This window comes from Crotalus tigris, unplaced genomic scaffold (genome assembly GCF_016545835.1).
Source record: "Crotalus tigris isolate CLP2741 ecotype Arizona unplaced genomic scaffold, ASM1654583v1 scf7180000020347.5012614909:4044961, whole genome shotgun sequence".
In the NCBI taxonomy this organism is placed as follows: domain Eukaryota; kingdom Metazoa; phylum Chordata; class Lepidosauria; order Squamata; family Viperidae; genus Crotalus; species Crotalus tigris.
The window spans coordinates 263,068-289,366 of NW_024097978.1; the positions used below are offsets into that span (position 1 = coordinate 263,068).

The 26,299-nt window shown below is 40.7% G+C and overlaps 1 protein-coding gene across 10 annotated transcripts in view; it reads right to left on the bottom strand.

The window, feature by feature from the left end:
- PHC1 (polyhomeotic homolog 1) overlaps positions 1-26,299 on the bottom strand; it is a 155,943-nt gene that overhangs the window by 117,344 nt on the left and 12,300 nt on the right. For 8 of the 10 annotated variants that reach the window (XM_039366533.1, XM_039366534.1, XM_039366532.1 and 5 more), the window contains exon 2: positions 17,534-17,693. In XM_039366533.1, the coding sequence (XP_039222467.1) occupies positions 17,534-17,647 (114 nt within the window). In that variant the 5' untranslated portion in view covers positions 17,648-17,693. Of the gene's footprint in view, positions 1-17,533; positions 17,694-19,080; positions 19,136-26,299 lie in introns of all 10 variants that reach the window. The other 2 variants (XM_039366530.1, XM_039366529.1) reach the window with 1 other exon arrangement.

Below are 26,299 nucleotides of genomic sequence, written 5' to 3' on the forward strand. Positions count from 1 at the left end.
TGTTTCAAGTGCGGAAGAGAAGGGCATCGAGCTGTAGAATGCCGTTCCAAAGCCCCCCAGCACAACCCAGACAGATCCCCAATCAGCAAATCCGGAAAGTCTTCAGCTAAGCCAAAAGAAACTGCCATGAGAATGATGGGAATTGCGGAACCCCCCACTTCTGCTCATTAGGGGGAAAGAACTCCAGCCTACACCGCAGGGCCGGTGGACGCCTCAGACGACAGCTCGGAGGGTGAACCCCTGGTAAGTGGACACATCGCACCCATCCTCAAGACAGTGACTATATTAATTCCCCCCATGCCTGAAGCCGTGAAGATGAAAGCCTTAATAGACTCTGGCTGCACCTGCTGCCTCATTAGCCCGACACTAGTGGGGAATCTAGGCATTCCATCGAGGATACTGGAACAACCAATCTCATTTGGCTAGTTAGATGGATCCATAGCAGGGGGGGGGGTGCCAGCTACACTAGCCACTCTACCAATACACCTCTCCCTGGGCAAACATGAAGAGGACATAATGTTAGTGGTGATCCCAGGCATGGAATGCCCAATGATCCTAGGGATGGAATGGTTAAAAAATGGAACTCCTGGGTAAATTGGAGAACAGAAATCAAATTCCCGAAGGGGGACCCTATGGACTTAAAACCCCAAGGGGGGCCACCAGAATCAAGAATAGAAAAAGCATCCATGGAGAGGAAAAGGGACTAACAGAAATATCAGAGGAATACAGAGACCTTGCTGAAGTTTTCATTGAGGAGAGGGCGGATGAGCTCCCCCCCCCCACTGACCCACAGACTGTACCATTGAATTCAAGCCTGGGGCAAAACTCCCGAAGCCCAGATTATACTCCATGAGCCCAAAGGAAAAGCGAGAAATGGAAAGATTCATAAAAAAAAACCCTAGAGAGAGGTTTCATTGAGCCAGCCAAGCCTAAAGTGGCTGCCCCGGTCCTTTTTAGAGAGAAGAAGGATGGCTCTTTACGCTGATGCGTGGATTATAGGGCCCTGAATACAAACAGTGAAAGCAACCTATACCCTCTGCCCCTCATGAAAGACATGCTGTCACACCTATCGAAAGGGAAAAAATTTTCTAAACTAGACCTAAGGGAAGCTTACTATCGCGTGAGAATTAAGGAAGGGGATGAATGGAAGACCGCATTTAACTGCCCCATGGGATGCTATCAATTCAAAGTCTGCCATTTGGATTACAAGGGGGCCCTGCAGTCTTTATGCAATTAATCAATGACGTTCTAAGGGAGCACCTGTTTAAGGGGACGACATTCTTATCTTCACTGAAACAAAAGAGGAACATGTCAACCTTGTTAGAACAGTTTTAAAGAAACTGCAAGCCGCCCACCTATATGCCAAACTCTCGAAATGCGAATTCCACCAGGAAAGGATAGACTACCTAGGTTATCGCATATCCCCCCAGGGCATTGAAATGGATCCAGAGAAGGTCAGAGCAGTATTAGATTGGGCACCACCCCGCACAAGAAAGCAACTACAAAGTTTCCTGGGCTTTGCAAACTTTTACCGCCAATTCATCCCCTCATTTGCCCAGATAGCCTTGCCCCTCACTAACTTACTAAAAATGAAGGGAGCATCCTCAGTAAAACCTAGCTAGCCACTAACATGGACAATGGAGTGCCAAGCAGCGTTTGAGAGACTAAAGAGACTTTTTTCTGCCGAACCAGTACTAAGGCACCCAGACATGGACAAGCCCTTCGTAATACAGGCAGATGCAAGTGATGTGGCAGTGGGGGCTGTGCTATTACAAGAAAATGATGATGCAGTATTGCAACCCTGTGCATATACATCCAAGAAACTCACGGATACAGAACAGCGCTGGCCCGTATGGGAGAAGGAGGCATACGGATACGTTGGGCATTACTCATGTGGCGACAGTTCCTTGAAGGCAACAAAATACCCTTCCAGGTGTGGACTGATCACAAAAATTTGGAAGCCCTGAAAACGCCCAGGAAACTCAATCCCAAACAAGCCCGCTGGTCCCAGCATTTTCGCCAGTTCCAATTTAAGCTCAAACATTTACCAGGGAGAAAGAACTTCCTGGTAGATGCAGATATCTCGTATGCCCCAATATAACAGCGTGCGAGCCACAGACACTAAACCAATGATTGCAGAGTCACAACTGGCAGCACCAGTAACCACAAGGACCCAAGCTAAATTAAAACCACAGCTGGACAGCCAAACTGGAATTGAATTCCGGAAAAGTTTGGAAACAGATGAATGGTTCCAGAAAAACAAAAATGTGTGCACAATGAGAGACGGGTTGCCTTGGGTAGGGGAAAAGTTATATATAACAACAACCCAAAGAGTCACATTCATGCAGCTTTGCCATGACACAAAATCAGCAGGGATTTGTAAAAACTTTACACTTAATTAAACGGCAATTTTGGTAGCCATCCATGAAAAAGGACATAGACAGTTATGTGGTCAGCTGCCCAAAATGTGCAACTGCAAAGAGGTTGCAAGGGAAATCGCCAGGACCATTACAAAGAGTGGCAAATCCCTCAGCCCCCTGGAGGGAAATAGCCATGGATTTTATAGTGGAATTGCCAGAAAGCAATGGGAATACTGTTCTATGGACGGTCACAGACTTGTTTTCCAAACAGGTGCACTTTATCCCTTGCCAAAAGATTCCCACCGCAAAAGCCTTAGCAAAACTTTTCATCCAGCACATTTACAGATTGCATGGAGCACCCCAACGCATCATCTCTGACAGGGGAGTGCAATTTACGTCTGCATTTTGGAAGGAATTTTTATCCGTCTTAGGAACAACTCTGGGACTGACATCTAGCCATCATCCACAATCAAATGGGGGGGGGGCTGAACAAATGAACTCCGAACTTAAGCAATATTTAAGATATTTTCTTAGTTTCTAGCAGACCGAGTGGGCGGACTTACTCCCTTTTGCAGAAGTTGCCTACAATAATGTACTCCAGCACAGGTTACACTCCTTTTCAAATAGTCAACGGTCAAAGTTTCAACCCCATGCCAGAATTAATCCCAAATGAACCAATGATTCCATCACTGAAAGAATGGATGGAAAAACTACAAAACACCTGCCCAATAGTTAGAAAAGCACTAGATGAAGCTAGGCAGGCATACAAAGCACAAGCCGATAAAAAAAGGGTTGAGCCTACACCATTCATTATAGGTGAAATGGTGTCCCTGTCTACAAAATACCTAAAGTCCCTACAAACCTGTAAAAATCTTGGACCAAAATATATAGGGCCTTTTCCAATTAAAAGAATCATAAACCCAGTAGCAGTAGAATTAGAATTACCCAAAAATCTCAGGCAAATATACCCAATTTTTCATTGCAGCTTGCTAAAAAGAGAGCATCAGTCAGTTTTACGGCCAAAAATTCCCCCACCACCACCTCCAATCATGGTGGAGGGTGAACAACACTTCGAAATAAAGAAAATCCTTGACTCTAGGAGATATCATGGAGCGACTCAGTACCTAGTTGCCTGGAAACACCTCCTTCCCTCACAAAATGAGTGGGTCCATAAACGTCATGTCAGAGCCCTGAAGCTATTAAAGAAGTTTCACACAGAATACCCTAACAAGCCTGACTAACGTTTATACCTGTTTTGTTTTCTTTCAGGTGGATCTGTCGTATTTTTGAGGGGCAGGATGGCAGAATCCAATTATATTTCATCTCTAGTTATCAATTATAAAAAATCCCATTTCTGCCTTCTATGGATTCTGCCAAACGATGAAGGGAAGGAGGTGAACAAAGGGGCTTTATGGCCCTCACTTCCTTCGGTATACTTCAAAGGAACTGAATGTGTGTATTGCCAAAAGAGCTAACCATAAGAATGGGGCTATTACCTTTCATGTAGTTTTCTTTGAAGTCTCCATCCAGCCGGCAGTAAGGAAAAGGTGTTGGGAATGCAATGCCTGAGACTGTCGCTGAAAGAGGGGGGTGATTGGGTGGGGCTACTGGGGAACCCCTTAAAACCTTGAATGGGAGAGCTTGGACCCCAAGTCCTGTCTAGAATGCCTGCAACCATTTTCTCTTAATAAAGGATGCCTGTTGGAAGAATTATTCCAAGAGTTCTGTCTTCTTAAGATGCAAAGTGGGGTGGGTCCTTATAGTTGCTGCTTTTGAGCCAGGTCTTGCCTAATCTGTACTTAAACCTTTGATTTTTCCTGTCTAAATGTAAACATTTGCTTTTCTCCACATTTTATTGGATAAACTCATTTTATTGGATAAACTCATTTTATTGGATAGGACCCATTGTTCAAGTTTGTCAAGATCTTTTTGGATCCTGAGCTTGTCTTCTGGGGTGTTGGCTATTCCTGCCAGTTTAGTGTCATCTGCAAATTCCCTCATCTAAGTCATTAATGAAGATATTGAAGAGTACTGGGCCTAAGATGGAGCCTTGTGGTACCCCACTGCTTACTTCTCTCCATGTGGATGTAATACCATTGAGGACTACTCGCTGAGTATGATTTGTCAGCCAGCTACAGATCCATCTGATGGTGTTGTTGTCTATCCCACCTTTTTGTAGCTTACTAAACAGGAGTTTGTGATCTACTTCATCAAATGCCTTACTGAAGTCTAAGTATACTATGTCCACAGTGTTTCACTGGTCTACTAGTTTAGTTACTTTATCAAAGAATGAGATGACATTGGTTTGACGTGATCTGTTTTTGACAAACCCGTGCTAGCTACTAGTTATAACTTTGTTTGCTTCTAGTTGTTCGCAGATATTTTTTTTTATTATCTTTTCCAGGATCTTCCCAGGTATTGATGTTAGACTTATTGGTCTATAGTTTCCTGGGTCTGTTTTTTTTTTTCCTTTCTTGAAGATGAAGCCCTTTTCCAATCCTCAGGTACTTCCCCGGTGCTCCAAGATTTTGGAAAGATATGGTGCAATTGTTCTGAGATAACATCTGCCAGCTCCTTCAGAACTCTGGGATGTAATCTGTCAAGTCCTGGTGATTTATATTCGTCAAGGTCAGATAGATGTTCTCTTACCATTTTCTTGCTTATTTTAATATTTGTTTCTAATTTGTCTTTTGCAGTAGTTTTTTTTTGGTATGCTGGGCTGTAATTTCTTTTTGTGTAAAGATTGATGCAAAGAATGAGTTAAGTAGCTCTGCTTTCTCCCTACTGCCTGTTACTTCCTTGCCATCTTCTCTCTTTAGTGAATCTACAGTTTCCTTGACTTTTTTCTTGTTATTAATATGTTGAAAGAAACTTTTTTTATTGTCCTTGATTTCTGTTGCAAGTCTTTATTCATTCTGAGATTTTGTTTTCCTGACTTCATTTTTGCATGTTCTGGCTGTCTGCTGATAATCGGCCTTAGTTATGTGTCCCTCTTTCCATTTTTTGTACTTGTCCTTTATGTCTTTTAGTTTGTCAGAGAGAGCTTTGTGCAGCCAGGCTGGTTTCTTCTTGAATTTGTTTTTTTCTTTTTCAGTGGTATTGTGCCGGACTAGGCTTTTAGGATCATATTTTTCAGTGTTTCCCACGTTTCCTGTGTTGTTTTCCCATTTAGGATTTTTATCCATGGAATCTTTCCTAGGTTCTCTCTGAGTTTATTAAAATCAGTTTGTTTGAAGTTTAAGACTCTGGTTGGATTATTTTCTTTTTACATATATATACATACATACATACATACATATATGTTTTATTAATTTTTAAGAATGACAGTCTTTAGTGCTTAGTAAACAACATGTTATCTGGGTTCAAATATTTAACATTAACTTCTTCAGTATAAATCCATACTACACAATCCAGTATTTTTTCCCTGATCCTCCTTTCTTCTCCATATTTTTCCCATTTTCCCCTCATTACACCATTACAATTTTTGGTACTGTTAATGTATACAGAATTAAATATAAGCATCTTCATCATATTTTACTAATATCATGCAAATAACAATATCAATTCATAAATCAATAATTTCATTCATTAATCAATATACTGTTTTTCATGCTCGTTAAGGTTTGATTTCCCATCTTTATCAGTTATGATTTTCTCAATATTAATTACATTTATATAGCTAAAAGTTTTCATATCAATCCTCTTATCTTCATATTTCCCATATCAAAAAAAGGGAAAAAAGATGCTATCTTAATTCTAAATAATATCTTTCATTATAAAAGTCTAATTATATGTAAGGGTCATCTGTTCTTTTAACCTTATTCATATTTAAACATATAATGCCCCCTCTAAAAGGTCAAATTTTATGTTTTTTAAATCTGACTCTTTCTTTCTTTCTTTCTTTCTTTCTTTCTTTCTTTGCCAAGTAGCTTTCCAAGCCAGATCAATTAGATCACCCAGGAATTTTCTTTCTGTTTTTGTAAAAATTGCTTGGCATGAGGAAGACAATTTAGGTGGGGGAGAGGAATTCCATCCATTTATATTTTTAAACAACTCCCAGTTCCTTTCTCCATTCATTTCTCTTTTCATTTCCTGTCTCCCAAGTTGTGACATTTCCCCTAATAGCTCTATATTCCATTTTTTAAAATCATCTTCCTTGCCATCAGATATATTTTGCAGACTTAAGGGGTAAAAGGTCTTTTACATTTTCATTGTTATAGGTAAGTCTTGCAGTATTTTGTTTGTATATAGTTGTTTATATTTCCCTTCTTTTATCTCTTCCGTCTCTAAATCCATTTCCTCTGTTTTATCTTCTGATTTCTGGATTATTTATTCATACTTTGTGGTCGTTATCTGGGAACTTTCTAGTTGTAGATTTAATCTGGAGATTTCCTCGTTTATATTGTCTAAATTGTTTTTAGTCTCATTATGATTTCTTTTTATGTCCTCTTTGCATTCAACAATTGTTTGGTGAATTAGTTGAAGCATAGAATATATTTCTTTCTGAAAGGTGTTTGTTTTTTCTTGAGGCATTATTCCTGGAGATTCTGCAGTTGTCATGGTTCCGACAGATGAAACTCTTCAAAGAACTTCGAGGCATTGTTTATTTTAGAGAATCTTTATTCGAGTAGCAACACATTTGCACGTACATAGGTCCAAGCGAAAATCTGGCTTCCCTTCCCCTAAGCACATAGTATCAAAGCACAATTCCCTCCTTCGACTAACAGTAATAAATCACAATTCTCCAATTAGTTTGAAATGCTAGCTTTCACAACAATTCTACAACCCGCCATGTCTTATCATCTCTTATTACAAAGAACCTTGGTTCCCACCATTATACATTATTGTTTTTTCTAACTAAACTCCCAAACACATTCCTACCCTTCCCCCCAGTATCATCTAATTCTAAGAGTAAAACATAAAGTAAAGGAAAATGACTACGTCTCCATATGTTGTCAAAGCAAGAACATTCGATATTAGCAGCGTTGACATCCGGCCCTCCTTACAGAAAAGACAGATCCTGTAACGTAAACAAAAGCATATGTTAGGGGCTGCCCCTCGGTTTGTTAGGGTGTTTCCTATAGAACCGTTTGATGGGTCTGTCAGCTTTCACATTGCTAGCTTTTACCCAAGTGGCTTCAGATAGCGAGTATCCCTTCCATTGTACTAGGTACTGCAATTTCCCTTTAAAAATTCTAGAATCAAGAATACAATTTACTTCATAGTGAGTTTGACCCACTACCATGAGGGCCTGGGTGCCTTCTTCGGGGGAGGTCTTAATGTGGAGCCCCTAAAAGTTTTCAACAAGCTGCAATGGAAGACAGAGTGCACTTTCCCTAAAAGCCTAGGGAGTTTTAACTCTACTGTGACTGGGTTAATGGTCTTTACGATGGAGAAAGGGCCTAAGAATTTCGGTCCTAATTTCTTGCTATGTAATTTGAGATGTAAATATTTAGTCGACAGATAAACCTTTTCTCCAATTTGGAATATTTTTTGAGGAGCCCTCTTTATATCTGACTGCTTTTTATAGGTTTCGGAAGTCTTTTTTAAAGCAGTTTTTGTGGCTCTCCAAACTTCCTCCCACCCCCTCACCCATTGACCAAGTGTCTGAGAGGGCGGAAGTGCCTGAGGGTATTCAGGTATCGGGCTGAACTCTTTTCCTGTAGCTACTCTGAAAGTTGTGAAGCCAGTACTGCTGTGAACAGAGTTATTGTAAGCTACCTCTGCAAAAGGGAGGAGATCGGTCCAGTCGGTCTGTTGATAGGAAACATAACATCTGAGATATTGCTCTACAATCTTGTTGGTGGTTTCCGCGGCCCCATTAATAGACGAGTGAAAAATGGATAATAGACCTTGAGATGATCCAATTAATTTAAGAAAGCTGCTCCAAAGCTTAGCTGTGAACTGAACCCCCCTAAATTATTCGTTTAGGGGCTCCATGCAGATGGTAGATATGTTTCAAGAACAGTTTAGTCAGTCGTTGAGCAGAAAGGAGCCCTTTGCAGGAGATAAAGTGAGCCTGCTTTGAAAACAGATCTATCATCGTCCAGATGACAGTATTTCCTCTACTTTCCAGTAAATGTACTATAAAGTCCATAGCAATTTCTTCCCAAGGTTGAGAAGGGTCTGCCACCGGCAGCAGTAACCCAGAGATTTTCCCTGGAATTCTTTTCATGATAGCACAAACAGTACAACTCCTGACATAATTTTCCACGTCCCGTTTTAACTCCAGCCACCAAAACTGCCAGTGGATGAGATGTAGTTTTAATATCCAAAGCATCCAGCCTGTTTTACATCATGGCTGTTTGAGAGCGTTGAGACGGGGGGCTTCTGGCAAGTATAATTTCCCTCCCTTGTAAGCCAAGCCATCCCTGCATGTTAGGGAGGTTTGTCTTTGAACCATCGATTGGTGAGGAGCTCTTGTTTTATTTTCTTCGCCCCAGGGTCATCAGGGTTAGAGGCCCTGTGGGCCGTGAGTTGAGCGGCAGTTTGTGGATTGGAGATAATTGACTCATTAACCTCTTTACATTCGCTTTTGTATTGGGGAAGTCTGGATAGAGCATCAGCTAGGAAGTTTTTCCCTCCCGGGATGTACTTTAGAGTGAAGTTGAAACGATTAAAGTACTGTGCCCAGCGCACCTGCTTTGGGGACAATTTGCGAGGAGTTTTCAATGCTTCCAGATTTTTGTGATCTGTCCACATTTTAAAAGGCACCTTACTCCCTTCTAGATAGTGTTGCCAGTTTAATAGCCCCCACCCAATTGAGAAGGCCTCCTTTCCCCATATTGCCCACCTCCTTTTGCTTTCAGTAAAATTTTTTGAGGTGTAGGGACAGGGTTGCAAAGTTCCCATTTGGTTTCTTTGCAGCAATACATCTCCGATGGCCATGTTGCTGGCATCAGCTGGAATTACAAAAGGCTCCCCTGGGCAGGGGTGCTTTAGGACCAACTCAACAGCAAATAGTCTTTTTAGATTCTCAAAAGCAGTTTCACAGCCCATAGTCCATGCTAGTGGTTAGCCCAATCATGGTTTCCCTGCTGGTTTGCCTGTTTTGAGTAGTTCTGTAAGGGGTAGGGCAATTTCAGCAAAGGAGGGGATGAATTGATGATAGAAATTAGCAAAACCTAGAAAGCTCTGGAGCTGTTTACTATTTGCGAGTCCTTGGGGGCTGCCATTCAATTACAGCTTTCACTTTGGCTGGGTCCATTTCAATGCCTTCATTGGAAATTCTATAGCCAAGAAAATATAATCTGATCTGGTGAAATTCACATTTTCACATTTTGACATAAAGCTTGGCATTCAATAGTTTCTTTAACACTTCTCTCACCAACTTTATATGATCAGTCATATTTGTGCTGTATATCAGGACGTCATCAAGATACACCAGAACCCCCTTGAATAATGATCATTAATGATCATAAGGGTCTCGTTAATCAATTGCATGAATACGGCTGGGGCCCCTGGGGCCCAAATGGAATGACTTTGAACTGATAGCTTCCCAAGGGGCAGTTGAAGGCAGTTTTCCACTCATCTCCCTCCTTTATTCTCACCTGGTAATATGCTTCTCTCAGATCCAGTTTAGTGAAGACACTCCCCTTAGCCAAGTGGGTTAATAAGTCTTTTAGGAGCAGTAGAGGGTATTTATTTTCCACACTCACTGCATTCAAAGATTTCTCTAAACAATACAGGGGCTCCCACATTAGACTTGGCCCGTTCAATGAACCACCTCTCTAGGTTTTTGTCCACGTATCACTTGCATCTCCTCCATTTCAAGGGTGGACATGGTGGACATTCTCGATTGTGGGAGTTTGATAGAATAGTCATTGGGTCGGTGGGGAGGCATGGTGTCGCATTCCTTCTCACTAAATGCCTCTGCCAGGTCCCTGTACTCACTAGGGATGAGTGGCTCGCCTGGTGGTGGTGAGGCAGCCACGTGCGCTCGCTCATTGGAGAGGCTAAAGTTTCCTGTAATGTCCGTTGAATCAATAGGGGGCTTGGGCCCCATAGGTAGCCTCACAGTTCTCATTCCCTTCTCCCACCAGATAAACTGTTTCCATTTGTCCAACCAGATGTCAACACTGCTAACATTGGATGTTCTTGCTTTGACAATATATGAAGATGCAGACATTTTCTCTTTAACCTGTGCATTACTTTTAGAGTTAGAATTAGATGGTGCTGGGGGGGGGGGGAAAGAATGTGTATGGGGATTAGTTAGACATAACAATATCGCAGTATTCTTCAAGGTTGTTTGGAATAAGAGAAGATAAAAAATGGCAGGTTATGAAACTGGAGGGAAGGTTTGCATTTTAAACTAATTGGAGAATGTGATTTATGACTGATAATTGGAGGAAGGAATTCTGCTTCGATACTATGAGCTTAGGGGGGAAGAATTCAGATTTTGGCTTCGACCATGTACGTACCGATGCCATGTCATTTTGAATAAAGATGCTTTAAGGTAAACAATGCCTCGAAGTTGTTTGAAGAGTAACATCTGTCGGAACCATGACACCAGGCTAATCCCAGGATCACAGTCTCAGTCATTTCTGGAGCCACCAGGAAGCGAATGAACTCCCAATGCTCATCTATTTCTAAGTGTAGGGATTCAGTTAATTGTGTGATTAAAGTCCCTCCCATCAGGGAACCATCGGCTTGCTCAAACCTTAAAGGTTTGAAGAGCAGCTTTGCTCATATGCCCAATTTCCCTGACAAATGGCAAGCTAATGATGCACTAGGAGCATCCAGAATCAACTAGCACTTTTAAGTCTGCCTGTGCTCGTGATTTAGGGATTATGAGTTTGGCAGGTAGAGAAAAAGGTGGGATGTGTCGACTCACCATTGGGTTGTTCTCTCCTTCATCGTTGCTGTTGAAAGAGGGTAGAGTGGGGGAGGATCCAGCCTGGGTTCCAGCATCCTCTGGTATGGGAGATGTGACTTGGGCAACTGGTTCCTGTGTGATCCAGTTGGATTTCTCTTGGCTTCTGGGCAGGTTTCTTTGTCACTGCTGATCCCGGTCTGTTCTTCTGTTAGGGATAGGGGACTGGGGAGTTCGCTGCTCGATGACCCTGCAAATGCATTGGAAGCATTTGATTGGTGAGCCTGTAGGTACTGGGGTCTTTCAGCAGTTGCAGCAAATGGAAGGTTTTTTTGGGGGGGGTGCGGTTTGGATTGCTCTGGTTATGGTTTGGCTTCAGGTGGGGGAGGCTTCTTATAGCGGGCAAGCTGAACGTCTCGTCTTACCACCGCTTGGTACCATTCTTGCAGCTGATCAGATATTGCTCAGTAGATGCAGGCCTGATAAAGGTGATCATGTAGTCCTTCTCGAAAATGATGGACTATGGATTGCTCAGGACACCTCTCTATCTGACCAGCTAACTTATGAAACTCTCGTATGTACTCCAGGGCACGCCTGCCGGCTTTGTTCTTCTGCTTTGAGGGCAATGGATAGGTCCTCAAATCTTGCTCTTAGTCCTAGAAGAAAGAGGTGGGGGTCCTCCAATTCGGGGGCTTGCTCATTATATAAATTATTCAGCCACTCGGATGCCTCTCCCTTTAAGCTGGACGCAATCACATTGATTATAGTGGCTGGGTCCGGATAGAGATGGCCACAGCAGTTCAGATGAGAGCGCACTTGGTTGAGGAAAAGCATCAGCTTCAATGGGTCCCCATTGAAGGTTGTTCTAAAAGGTGGAGCAATCATTGGCTGCTGGACTCCCCACTATGGTTGTTGCACCCGTTTGCTGCTGGCCCCACCTTGGTTGCTGATACAATGGCTGCTGAGCCCTCTGCTGTGGTTGTTGCATCCCCAATTGCTGTTGGCCCCAACTGGGCTGCTGATTCAGTGGCTACTGGCCTCCCCACTGTGGTGGTTGCACTCTCAGATGCTGCTGGTCCCACCCGGGTTGCTGATTCAATGGCTGTGGGGCTCCCCACTGTGGCTGTTACATCACCAGTTGCTACCTGCCCCACCCTGGCTGCTGCCGCAATCTCAGGGTTGCACATTCGGAGGCTGTGGCGATTCCCCCTGCTGTGGTAGCAGTGCCTGCGGTTGGGGCATCCCAAGTCGCTGTAGGTCTCCCAAAGATTGCTGCCTGGGTGGGGACTGTTGCCATTCTCCCTGCTGTTGGTCTGCCAGGAGCTGTGGCATCTTCGATTGTTGTAGGGCCTCCTGCCATTGCTGTACATTCGGGGGTGACGACCAATCCCCTTGCTGTAGTCGTCCCCCCACCACTTGTTGGTCTTCTGGCCTCTGTGCCAACCCAAGTTATTGCAGAGCCTCTATTATCTGCTGCAAACTCAGAGATTTTTGATCTCCGACCTGCAGGACCTGCCATACCCCCCCCCCATTGCTGCAGGGCACCCAGACTAGGTAATCGATATGAACATTGGTCTGGGGAATCGCTATCCCAGCGGCTGCCCAGGCCCTCATCTCATCAGCGGCGGTTAGGTCTTCTGGAAGGTCAGCACCTGGGGCTGTCTCTGTCCGTGGGACTGGAAGCCCTGGCAGGGGGCTTCAGGAGCAGGAAGGCTGCCTGCTCTGCGAAGGAGGGGCTGGGGACTCCTCTCGGTAGGAGTTGGTTGTTCTGATCTCTGGCGTATGGGGAATGGGATGATTGTTCCCCACTTCTCATTTCTAGCTCCTCAAATTTCTCTACCAATTTCTCTACTGACTGCGAGCTGCGGACAGATATTTCCACTCACCCAGGTCCTCAGTGGCATACAATCTGGTAGCTCTCCCCCAGTCTGGAAAGTGCAATATGTGGGAATCCTTTCGTGGTAATCCAGTCTGGTCCGCCTTTAAGGCCTTTAAGGGTGGCAAGGCCGACACGAAGTATGTGGAGTCTCCGCTGGGCTGTACCCAATGTGACGACCAGATTAGCTGTCCTAGCTGCTTGGATTTCGCCCCCAGCTGAGAGACCTGCAAAAGCTCCTTCTCTACCGGCGTGCTGGTTTTCGCTTCCCCCCTTGTGGTAGCAGCTTCAGGCAATTTCTCCCACTCCATGGCGAAATCTTCCCCAAATCTTCGTCAGCTTATCCCTCAATGCTAGGGACAGCGACTGGGGCTCAGGACCCCTAAATAATTAGGAAAGTTGGAGATTTTGGCTTAATGTCATGGTTCCAACAGATGAAACTCTTCAAAGAACTTTGAGGCATTGTTTACCTTAAAGAATCTTTATTCGAGTAGCAACACATCGGCACGTATAGTCCAAACCAAAATCTGGCTTCCCCTCCCCTAAGCACATAGTATCACAGTACGGTGCCCTCCTTCAACTAACTGTCATAAATCACATTCTGCAATTAGTTTGAAATGCTAATTTTCACACCAGTTCTACAACCCGCCATGTCTTATCATCTCTTATTACAAAGAACCTTGGTTCCCACCATTATACATTATTGTTTTCTCTAACTAAACTCCCAAACACATTCCTCCCCCTCCCCCCAGTATCATCTAATTCTAACTCTAAGAGTAAAACCTAAAATAAAGGAAAATGGCTGCGTCTCCATATGTTGTCAAAGCAAGAACAATCGATGTTAGCAGCATTGACACTAGTATCACCAGTCTCAGTAAAAGTAGATCAAAGTTTCCTCTAGTTTTCTGTTCTTTATATGTATCCTTTATAATATAATAGATTCCAAAGTATAGGTTCAGTCCTGAAAGCAATATTTTATAATAATTCTTTGTGTCAAGTATCCAAGAACTGTCAATCAGGCAAGGCTGTAATCCACAATGTTTGTAGTGTTTAAAATGTTCAACTTCTCTGAAAACAGCTCAAAGGTCACTCCCAGCCAGGCATAGTCCATGGTTAAATTTTTCTTTCTCTCCCACTAGCTCTTGAAGTTAAAAGTCCAAGCTCAGTATGTATTTATAATCCAAGAAGGTCACAGTGATAAGTATGCCAAAATATTTTCCTTTATTACCAGCTGTTCTCCTGAGCTAGGAATCACCAAGCAGCCAGGAAGCAAATTATAGTGCTATACACAAATCCACCACTAGAAAGTCCACTTTGAAAGTCCATTTTCCACTTTTAAAACAAAGAATTGATTTCTTATATTTCGCTTCAATGTTTTTTTTCAAAGAGAAAATCTTAACAGTTATCTCAATTCTCAAATTTATCAAAACTGTAGCTTTATGTTACTTCCACTTCAGTACTGTCCTCCATAAAATTAAAATGCCGCTTCTGTTTACATTCAGAGGTTTTTAGCTTATGGAAGCCTTTCCGAAGAAATTCAGTTGTAATATAGTAAAGAAAGGATCAATATTCTCACCCATTACTAATGTGGTATGTTTTCTACATACATTTGTTAACTGGTTGGCAAAGAGTTCATCTATTTCTTCTGATTGGTTGGGTGGTCTGTAATATACACCAATGGCAATGTCACTTTTTTTTCCCTTTTCTATTGACCCATATACATTATGGAGGGATTTTATCTTTGATTACGTGCATTTCTGTAGATAGGTAATGTTCTCTTACATATAGTGCAACTCCTTCCCCTCTTTTTGTAGATCTATTTCTTTTGAAGAATTTGTATCCATCTATCAGTACATTCCAGTCATGGGTTTCATCCCACCATATTTCTGTAATGCCAACTATGTCATACCTGCCCTCATGTACTATTGCTTCTAGTTCAGCCTGTTTGTTCCCCAAGCTTTGAGCATTTGTATATAAAAATTTAAGACCTTTATGTCTATCCGAGGGTATGTTTCCTGCATCTCCTGATTGTTGTTGGAGTTTTTCTTTTTTTCTCACCACTCCCTACTTCATTGTTTGATTTGTTTTCTTGGGATTTATGACTGGTTTTATTGGTCACTCTTCCCTCTCTATTTTAGTTTAAAGCCCTCCTGATGAGTTAGGCCAGTCTTTTTCTGAGTACATTTTTCCCCATGCAGCCCATCCCTTGCTAAGTGTCTTTCGCGTAGGAAATGTAGTCCATAGTCCAGGAAACCAAAGTTTTCTTGGTGACAAATCTCACAGTCTACTGGTTTTTAGCCTGGTGCCTTAACCTCCAGACCAGTGATTCTCAACCTGTGGGTCGCGACCCCTTTGGGGGTCGAATGACCCTTTCACAGGGGTCGCCTAAGACCATCGGAAAACACATATTTCTGATGGTCTTAGGAACCTGTCTCGCTTTCAACTCCTCCTAAAATTCTTCATTCAGGCAAGTTTCCAGAGTTCGGCCGGCAGGATGCAGGTAACCCCTCCCCCGTCCTGCCACCTCCCATGGCACCATGCCGCTCTGCATCCTGCGCCTCAAGCCTACGTGGCACAGAACCGCTGGCATGGTCCCGAAGGGCCGCTGACGCATTCCCCGCCGCCGGCAACCATGCAAGCCCTGGCAATTGCTCCAGCCGAAGAAGTGGGTGGCTGGGAGGCCGCCGCAGCGCCGATCTTCTGCGCCCATCAGCTGGTGACCCCCTGAATGTGCACTTGTCAGCTGGGAGGTCTGGCGATGGAGCCAGCCAGCGTGGAGGGCAATGGGGAGGTGGCAGCTCAGCGGGCAGGTTCCTGCCTGCCAGCGAATGTCGGGTCCACGGGGCTCGACACAGAGTCGACGGTCCAACATAACTTCCTCCTCCACTGAGAAAGAAGCAATCTCTCCCACCCGTGTCCCTTCTCCCCCCCCCTCAAGCGACAACAGGAGGTTGCAGACAACTAAGTCAGCCGGTGCAGGAAGCCCTGGAATGGCCAGTCCAGGGCACCTGGTTGCAGTGCTGGATGTCTTTTGCTCTTCCTAGAAGCCGGTGGCAAGAGAAAAAAGTTGTTCAAACTTCAAGCTAGCTACTGGACGCCTATTCACACTTTTTTCCCTTTTTTTTTTGAGTACTTGTCTGCCAACTCACCCCATCTGTAAAAGAAAAAGTCACCCACCCAAGCATAACTTTTAAGGATTTTAAGGATCTTTTAGAGGAGGAGAGGGAGAGAGAAATAGAGAGAGGGAGAGAAAGAGGGAAAGAGAAATAGAGAGAGGGAGAGAAAGAAAGAGGGAGAGAGAGATTAAATTAGTAACATGGCTGTTAAGTGAATTTGGTTTCCCCCATTAACATTGCTTGTCAGAAGGTTGCAAAAGTCGATCACATGACCCTGGAACAATGTGACCATCATAAATATGAATCAGTTGCCAAGCATCGAAATGTAAATCATATGACCCTGGGGATGCTGCAACAGTCATAAGTGTGAAAAATGGTCATAAGTCACTTTTTTCAGTGCCGTTGTAACTTTGAACAGTCACTAAGCAAACAATCAAGGACTACCTGTACTTTATCACTTTTTTCCATTTGTAACAATGAAAATACATCCTGCATATCAGATATTTACATTACGATTCATAACAGTAGAAAAATTACAGTTATGAAGTAGCAACAAAAATAATTTTATGGTTGGGGGTCACCATAACATGAGGAACTGTATTAAAGGGTCATGGCATTAGGAAGGTTGAGAACCACTGCTCTAGACCAAAATTACTTAAGGTAAGAAGCAGGACTACTATCTTTTAGAAAATGAGAGATTATCCCAGAGTTCTTCATCCTTCACAGCAAGACTGCCCCTTCCTTTATGAAGGAAAATTTTCTATTATTTCAAAGAAATAATCAATTTTTATGTGCTGTATTTAGTACATGCCAGAATTATACTGTTTGGCAGAAGCTTTTGGAGCAAACTCTTATTGCTCATGCAGCAGCAGGCAACTCCCATAGTTCTGTGTCTTTTCTTGCATCAATCTCCATCAATCTCGTATTACTTCTGTCCTGGTCAAATGGCATATGGAAGGAGGAAGTTACTTAAAGGCCAGGGATCTTAGCATTACCTAGCGCTGGTCATTGAAAATAATCCCTCATCTCATCATACATTCACCATTTCTTATCTAAGAAGAACAAAAGTAAAAAAAAGTGATCTGATATTTATTTAGGTTATTCCCAAAGCAAAGCATATCAGCTGGGAAGACCATAGACCAAACGATAAAAGAGGATCTGCTCTGAGAAAAGGAAGTACTGCATGATGTAAAACAAAATATTAATCTGAGTTTTTGTTCTGTCATACTAGCATGCAGGGAGTTGAAGCTCATCGTCTCATAAATTCCACTTTCTTGGCCATATTTTTCCTTGGCTAACCCCCTCAGAATTAAAACAATCTTGATATTTGCCACAATTTCATTTCTAAAGAATAAAGATTAACCCTCACCTGCACTGCCTGCCGCTCATAGAGTGTCATTTGCGATATCTGAGGGCGAGTGCTTCCACCAGAGCCTGAGCTGCCACTGGCTGAATTTGAATTCTGCTCACTTTCAGTTTCCATCGTAATCAGGTCCCAAGGATCCCTGTCTGAAGTTTTGTTTGAAGCCCTAGAAGAATGAATTAGGATTACCTTATGTGAAAAACATACATACATTGCAAAATTATTTGAATATTTTCTGTCTGAAATATAAATTTATGCCAGGTATCAAAATCTACCTATGATAGAGGGAGTATTAGTAATATAGATCTCTATTTAATTAATCATCCAAAATTACACAAGATTTGTTTTACTAGATAACTGTGTTTCTTCAACGATAAGGCAAAATTTAAAAACAATGAAGTGATGAGACATGTTAATTTTTAAAGCAAATATTTATGACTTTTCAATTAAGAACCAAGAAGTGGGAATAGGACTATTTAACCATGTAGTCCACACTATATGAAACTTGTAATGAAACAAATATGAAGTTTCTGAAAATAATTTCTGACTCTAATATAAGTACATAATTATGGTATCACATTCTTACACAGTACAGCTTGAATTTACAGACATTTGGTAAGGCATGGAGTTATACATACATCCAGGAAATTTCATGGTAAGATTCCTAATATCTAATGTATGTTTTGCAAGCTGAACTAAGTGATATACTTGAAAAATGCTATAGATGTTTCAATATTAACTCACACGAGAAGTCCAAAAATTGACCTCCTTATGCACCAAAGGTCTCAAAATACTTTATAAAACACTTCAATTTGAGGCAATTACCTGATGTGCAGATTTTTTTCTCTGCTATCCCATTAACTTCTAAATGTTGCTGAACTATAGAGTCCCAGTTTCTGCATCACAAGGCATCAAGCTCATTGGGAAGCAATTTTCTCTGTGTTAATCTTGTATGGAACATATTCCGCATACAGGAAATACAGGGAACAATCACTTTGTCTACATAAATAAAAGCCCCACTTCATGCAGAGAAAATACATCCTTACTCTCTTCTATGCCTTATGCAAAGTAAAGTTAGGTATATTGCTCACTTATCACAGCAATTAGGCCAGTGGTTCTCAACCTGTGGGTCGGGACCCCATTTGGGGTCGAATGACCATTTCACGGGGGTCGCCAAACCACACTGTCTGCCATTTTTTCCCTTTTCCCTAGCTGTCCTACTCCCTCTTATTGGTGGCCACACCCACTTGGGGGTCACCACAACATGGGGAACTGTATTATGGGGTCACGGCATTAGAAAGGTTGAGAACCGCTGAATTAGGCTAATGTTAAAGATTGCTAAGCATTGTATTTGCCTTATGACCCAAAGGAAGATCTTCAAGAAGATGGGCCATTTCTTCCCTGAAATCTTCCCCCAATGTCATGTGATTATTAAGTGTAAGGTAGAGAAATTCCAGATCTTTACACAACTTTAGGCTAGCTACCTTCTATTTTGTAACTCTTTAGAAAGTTTACAATTTCTGGTGATACTACATAGCAAAGTCTTGACTTACCAAAAGTCATTTCAATGAACTGGTCACATGTTTTCTTTTTGAATAACTGCTAGAGCTGGAGGAAATTATCATTAATTACTTAAAAGAATATACAACCACAACAAAACTAATGTGAAAAAAATTAAAATTAGTATCTGAATATTGATTTTACTGTTTGGACCACTTATGGCAACATTTACAGCTCTTTAATAATACATAAACTTTCATAGAAGAATGCCAATAATATTCCATTAGGATGATGTGGTGGTAGTTAATTTAATATACAGTTTATGAACCGTTTTTTTTTGTTTGTTTGTTTTTTTCTTCAATCTCCAATCCTCTACCAGAGCTGTTCCTAGCATTGCACTCTTCTGGAGTTTTGACATTTTTTTCTGGGGTTTGTTGGAGCCATTCTCCCAGTTTAGGAGTCATAGCCCTGAGTGCTCCTTCCATCACTGGGACCACTTTGGCTTTTTCCTTTCTACATAGTCTCTGGTTCCTCCTTTAGGCCCTGGTACCTCTCCAGCTTCTCATACTCCTTTCTGATGTTGCCTTCACCAGGCACCAGTACATCTATCACCATTGCTGTCTTCTGGTCCTTGTCAACTACCACAATATATAGATGTTTGACCAATATCTTCATGTCAATCTAGATATGGAAGTTATACAGGATCCTAATCCTGTTATTCTCCACAACTTTCCATGGAATCTCCCTTCTGGAGGTCCAGCCCAACGATAGTGACACGGCACAACATTTTGGGTGACATGCCTCCATTCATCAACAACCAACAACAATTAATTCTTGAAAGCATGCTCTATTCTCTCATGTTTTTTGGAGGCTGCATGAGGAGATCATGAGAAAATGGGGGGGGGGGTGTTACTCTTTCCTTCTTATTTATTTATTGAGTTTTATAAGGTTGGGGAAGGGATAGGACCAGGATAGGGATTAAGGTTCGGGGTGGGGTTGGGACAGGATTGGGAACAACATTGGGGTTGCCCCCCAGTAACATTTTCAAGCTTTAGCAAATAGACTATTATCCGGATACATATGTTCAGTTAATACCAATTAATATAATAGTAAATAACTGTAGTGAATGTGATAAACAATAATCATAAACAGTATCAGTTGGTCAATACATATCATTCTTCTTATTAATATATATTCAAAGTAACATATCACATTCATTTCTTACTAATTCATTTTCCTAACCATTGGTAAAATTTATCCTATGTTTTAAAATAAACTGAATTTTCTTTCTCTTTAATCTCTAAGGTTAGTCCAGGGGTAGGCAACCCAAAACACTCAAAGTGCCACTTAGACCCGTTTCCCACCGAAAACAAAACACTGGGAGCCGCAAAACCCTTTTGACATCTAAAATGAAGATAAACACTGCATATATCCTTTTTTACCTTTATTACAGGTATGTACGTATGTATGTATGTATGTATGTATGTATGTATGTATGCATGCATGCATGCATGCATGAGATAGATAGATATATATCATAAAGGTTAAAAAGGATATATGCAGTATTATCTTCATTTTAGATGTCAAAAGGGTCTCTCTCCCCCTCCCTCTCCCTGCCCTTGGTTTGCCAGTCCTCTTCCCCCACTTAGTGTGTGTGTGTGGGGGGGGCACTTGCGCTCCCCCCCTCTTTCTTTCTTTCTCTCTCCCTCCCTTTCTCTTTTATTTATTTATTTATTTATTTATTTATTTATTTATGAGACTTATATACCGGTTTAAGTGCAAGTACTCTCTAAGCGGTGTACACCAGTAAGCAATGTATATATATATTTACATTGCCCCCAACAATCTGGGTCCTCATTTTACCTACCCCGGAAGGATGGAAGGCTGAGTCAACCTTGAGCCGGTGAGATTTGAACCGCTGACCTGCTGAACACAGTCAGCTAAAGTGGCCTGCAGTACTGCACTCTAACTGCTGCGCCACCTAGGCTCTTTCCTCTCCCCCTTTCCTCTCCCTCCCTTTCTTTCCTCTCCCTCTCTCTTTCTCTCTCTCTCTCTATCCCTCTCACTCTTTCTCTCTTCCTCTTTGCTCTCTCTCCCTCTCTCCGATCTTCTGTTCATCTGGCAAGCTGGCTTCAAGCTGTTCTCCAACAAGCTGACACACATTCTTATTGGGCTAGCTCAGGGGTAGGCAACCTCGGCTCTTTTATGACTCATGGACTTTAACTCCCAGAATTCCTGAGTCAGCATAGCTGGGCTAGCTAGCTCTCTCCTGCCTTTCCTGCTTCCTGCATAGACGCAGCAAAGGGAGAAGCCCCACCCACTAAGCTTTTCAGCTCATCAACCAGGGTGAGGCTGCTCTTTTTTACAGAGAGAGAGAGAGAGAGAGAGAGAGAGAGAGAGAAGGGAAGTGCAAGTGCCTCTCTCTGCCTCTGTCTCTCTCTGCAAATGGCAGAAGAGGCTGGGAGCTGCAGAAGAAGACTCAAAGAGCAACATGTGGCTCTGGAGCCGCAAGTTGCCGACCTGTGGGTTAGTCTATCCATTTCTGCACATTCTAAAATTTTCTTAATTAAGATCTCTTCAGTTGGAAAGTTTTCATTTTTCCAGTAATGGGCAAATACTATTCTCGCTGCTGTCAATACATGCAATATTAAATACTCATTCTCCTTCTTGTACTTAACTCCTAATATTCTTAATAAAACAGCTCTGGTTTAAATTCTATCTGTATTTTGGTCATTTTTTCCAGCCATGTATGTATCTTAAGCCAGAACTTTTTCCCTTTAGGGCATACCCATCAAATATGGTAATAAGAACCTGGCCTTTGTTTAGATTTCCAGCAATTATTCAAAGTATTTTTAAACATTTTAGCTAATCTTACTGATGTCATAGGCCATCTATAAAATATTTTATACAATTTTTTTAATATGAAACTTCTTTAGTCAATTTGATGTTTATATCACTTAATTTTTGCCAATCTTCCAAACCTATAGAATATCCAAAGTTTTTTGCCCATGTTATCATTGTTTCTTTTACTTGCTCTTCTTCCATCTTCAAGTTTAGTAGAAATCTGTAAAGTTTCTTGATCAGATTTTCATCTGTTTTTAATAATTTTTGATCAAATTCTGTCCTTTATATAATCCCATTGTCTTTGCATCTTTTGTACATCTTGTTTGAATTTGGAAATATAGCCACCATGCTAAGTCAATACCTTGTTGTTGTAAATCTTGTCTATCTTTCAATGTTCCTTCCTTATCCAGGATATCTTTATAGGTGATGACTTTGTCATAGTTAATTAAATTTGGGTAAGCAAAAGCTTCCATTGTTGAAAGCCACTCAGGTAGTTTAATATAATTTTCTGCTTTATTCTTTCCCATTCTGAAAGGAATACATTCCTTATAAAGTGGTTTTGGAAGTACTGTATCTATGTGTTTTATTTTTCTCATACCATAGGAAGGCATGCCAACCAATTTGTAGGTCATGCCCCTCTAGATACAATAGTCTTTTATTTCTCAGCATTATCCATTCTTTAAGTTATGATAGAATAGCTGCTTGATAATATAGTCTCTAGTCCGGGAGTCCAAATCCTCCACTACCTTTAGCTTCTTGTAGCATTTTCACTTTTTTTCCCTTGCCAAATAAATCTCAATATTCTTGTGTTTCGGTCATCAAAAAAGACCTTTCCCAGTTTTACAGGAATTGTTTGGAATAAGAAGAGTATTTTCAATAAGATATTCATTTTCACTGTAGCTATTCTTCCTAACAATGACAGTTGAAGATTTTTCCACTTTTCCAAATCCATTTTCATTTGTTTTAACAATCTTTCATAGTTGTCTTCTTTTAATGTTGCACATCTTGTTGTTAGATAGATTCCTAAGTACTTTACTTAACTTTTTTAACTATTTGCAAATTTGTCTTTTTTGTAAGTTGACATTTCTGTTTATCTGTTAAGTTCTTTGTCAACACTTCAGTCTTTTCTTTCAAACCTGCCACTTCTCCAAACTGTTCTATTTTCTCCAACAGTTTATTAGCTGTTTCAAGTGACTCCTCCAAGATAAAAACCAAGTCATCCGCAAAGGCTTGTAATTTATATTTTTGTTCTTTTATCTCCAGTCCTTTAATTTCTATGTCTTATCTAATATTTCTGGTCAATACTTCCAATGTTAATATAAATAACAGTGGGGATAGTGGACATCCCTGTCTTGTACCTTTTTTGATATCAAAGGTTTTCTGTATAATCTCCATTTAGAATTATTCTAGCCGTTTGTTTATGGTAAATTGCTTGAATTGCATTTATAAAGTTTTTCCCTAAGTCCATTTCCATCAACTGGTGGAACATAAATTGCCAATTTAAGTTGTCAAAAGCTTTTTGCGCATCAAGAAATATTAATGCCATCTGTTTCCCTGGGTGATTTTCATAGTACTCTAAAACATCCAAAATCATTCTTAAGTTATTTTTTATCTGTCTTTTAGATAAAAAGCCATTTTGATCTGTATGTATATACTCAGTCAAGAATTTCTTAATTCTTTCTGCCATTATCAAAGCAAAAATTATATAGTCTGCATTTAGCAGCGATATTGGTCTGTAGTTTTTTATTTGTGTAAGGTCAGTATCTTCTTTGGGTATCAAAGTAATATTAGCTTCAGTCCACAACTTTGATATTTTAGCCTCCAAGAGGATTTCATTACACAGTTCTTTCAAAGTCGGACTTAATACATCTTGTAATGCTACGTAGGATTCTGCAGGAAGTCCATCTGGACCCGGAGTCTTATCTCTTTTTTTGTCTTTTTATAGCTTCTGTAATCTCCATCATTGATATTTTCTCATTTAGTATATTTCGAATATTCTCCGGGATTTTTTGGCAAATGTTTTTTTTAAGTACGACTGTATTTTCTCTTTAGGAACTTCCTCTGCCTTATAAAGTGTCTCTAGTAATCTTTAATGATTTTTTTCATTGCAACATTGTGGAACTGTAATTCTCTTTTAAATCTTGTAGCTTATTTATCATTCTTTTTTCTTTCTCTTTCTTCAATCTATATGCTAGCCATCTCCCCGTCTTATTGACATTTTCAAAAAAAATTCTGTTTAGACCATTTAATCTGTTGTGCCATTATATCCATCTCAGCCAGGTTTAATTTATGTTTTATTATCTCCATTTGTTTCTTGAGGATTTTCTTTTGTGGGTCTACTTGTAACTCTAGTTCCATTTTTTTAAGTTCTTCTCTCAGTTTTAACTGTAATCGTTTCTTTTCTTTATTCTTTTTAGAGATGTAAGTTATGGCCAATCCTTTAAAATATGCTTTAGCCGTGTCCCATACATTTTGGAGGGATGTTTCTTCTTTCTTCTTTATTTTTTTTAATTCCATTTCTTTTGTTGCTAGTTGTAAGAATTCTTTTTCCTTCAATATAGATTCATTCAGAGACCATCTTAGTTTCTTCTCGGTTCCTTTCCAGGTCATTGGGTTGTGGTCTGCCCAAACATTAGTTTCTATCTCCACCTCTTGTACTATCATTTTCAAGTCGAAAAATGTCCATATCATATCAATTCTAGACCATGATTTATGGCTATTTGAATAGAATGTACTGTATATTGTGGTTTTTCTGGGTTTCTCTCTCTCCATATGTCTTGGATACACAATTCTTCTTTCATTTTTTGAAAACGCTTTAGGTAGTATATTTCCTCCTTTTCTTCCTTGTTTATGGCTTTTGTAGTCCAGAGCTGCATTTATTATTGCATTGAAGTCTCCCATTATACAAAGATTTTGGTAATTTAAGTCCAATATTTTCTTGTGTAGTTGTTGACAGAATTGCTGCATCAATTCTATGATCTCATTTCATCCATGTATGGATTGTTTCAGTAACCCACTTATTGTCAGATTGTCCTGATTCACCAACATCCGACACAAACCTTGTTTCAGGGTTCCGACAGATGAAACTCTTCAAAAGAATTTTGAGGCATTGTTTACCTTAAAGAATCTTTTATTCGAGAAACAAAGTATCGGTACTATATAGTTGAAACCAGAAACTAAATTCCCCTTCCCTGGATACAAAGTAACAAAGTGCAATTCCCTCCTCCAATAAACAGTCATAAATCACATTCCCCAATGAGCTTGAAGCGCGGGCTTTCTCCCCAGCTCTCCAGCCCACCAAAACACTATCAGCACTGGGTCCAATATCCTTGGGTTCCCACGACTAAGTTATTATTGTTTTTTTTTATTTTGTAAAAAGTTTTTATTTTCAATTTTACAATACATTACATTCTTAAAAATACTTCAGATAAAAAATAAAGCAAATTGATACACACCACTTTCGGTATTGCTCACCCATTACTCCCCAAACCGCATCCACCCTCTAACCAACTTGCCTCTTTCCCTCTTCTTCCTCTTCCTCACTCACCCCCTCTCCTCCTTCTCCTCAACCTTCCTACTTGCTTCTCGCCTTCCTCTATCTTCTCGCTCTGGATGCGGTCCAGGGGAAATGCCCGAGCAATTCCTCTCTCCAAATTGAAACATCAATATGATATACAATAACACGATTTCTACTTATCTGAGTTACTTAAACTTCAACCCATCCTCCCCCCACCCCCCTCCCCCTGACTTCCCAGAGCAAAGTACAGGGTTATACAAACATATTAAACATAATCTATTTAAGTTTACTAATTATACAATAACCAAAATCATACTAACCCTTAACTCTCTTCAAACTTTAACATCATAAGTTTATAAACAAATTCATTACTCATAAAATAAATGAAACTTTGTAGTTCCATACTTCTTCTGAACATATTCTATCCATCTTCTCCATACATTAAAATATCTCTCTTGTGAATGGTCCTTTAACTAAGCAGAAATTTTAGCCATTTCTGCTAAATTAGAAACCTTAAATACCCATTCTTCTAAAGAAGGCAGAGTATCCTTCTTCCAATACTGACCCACCAATAATCTTGCTGCTGTTATTAAATTCAACATTAAGATAGTTTCTTTAGCATCAAAATCCACCAAAATACCCAAAAGAAACAACTGGGGAGTAAACTTAATCTTCCTTTTAAAAACCTTTTGAATGTTCCACCAAATCATAATCCAGAAGGCTTTAATATTTTTACAAGTCTACCAAACATGAAAATAGGTTGCATCCAAGCAACCACATCTCCAACATTTAGGTTGCAGGTTCAGGGACATACAAGACAACTTTTTAGGATCCAGATGCCATCTATAAAACATTCTATAAAAATTTTCCCTCAAGTTTTGAGCCTGCATAAATTTAACATTTCTAGTCCA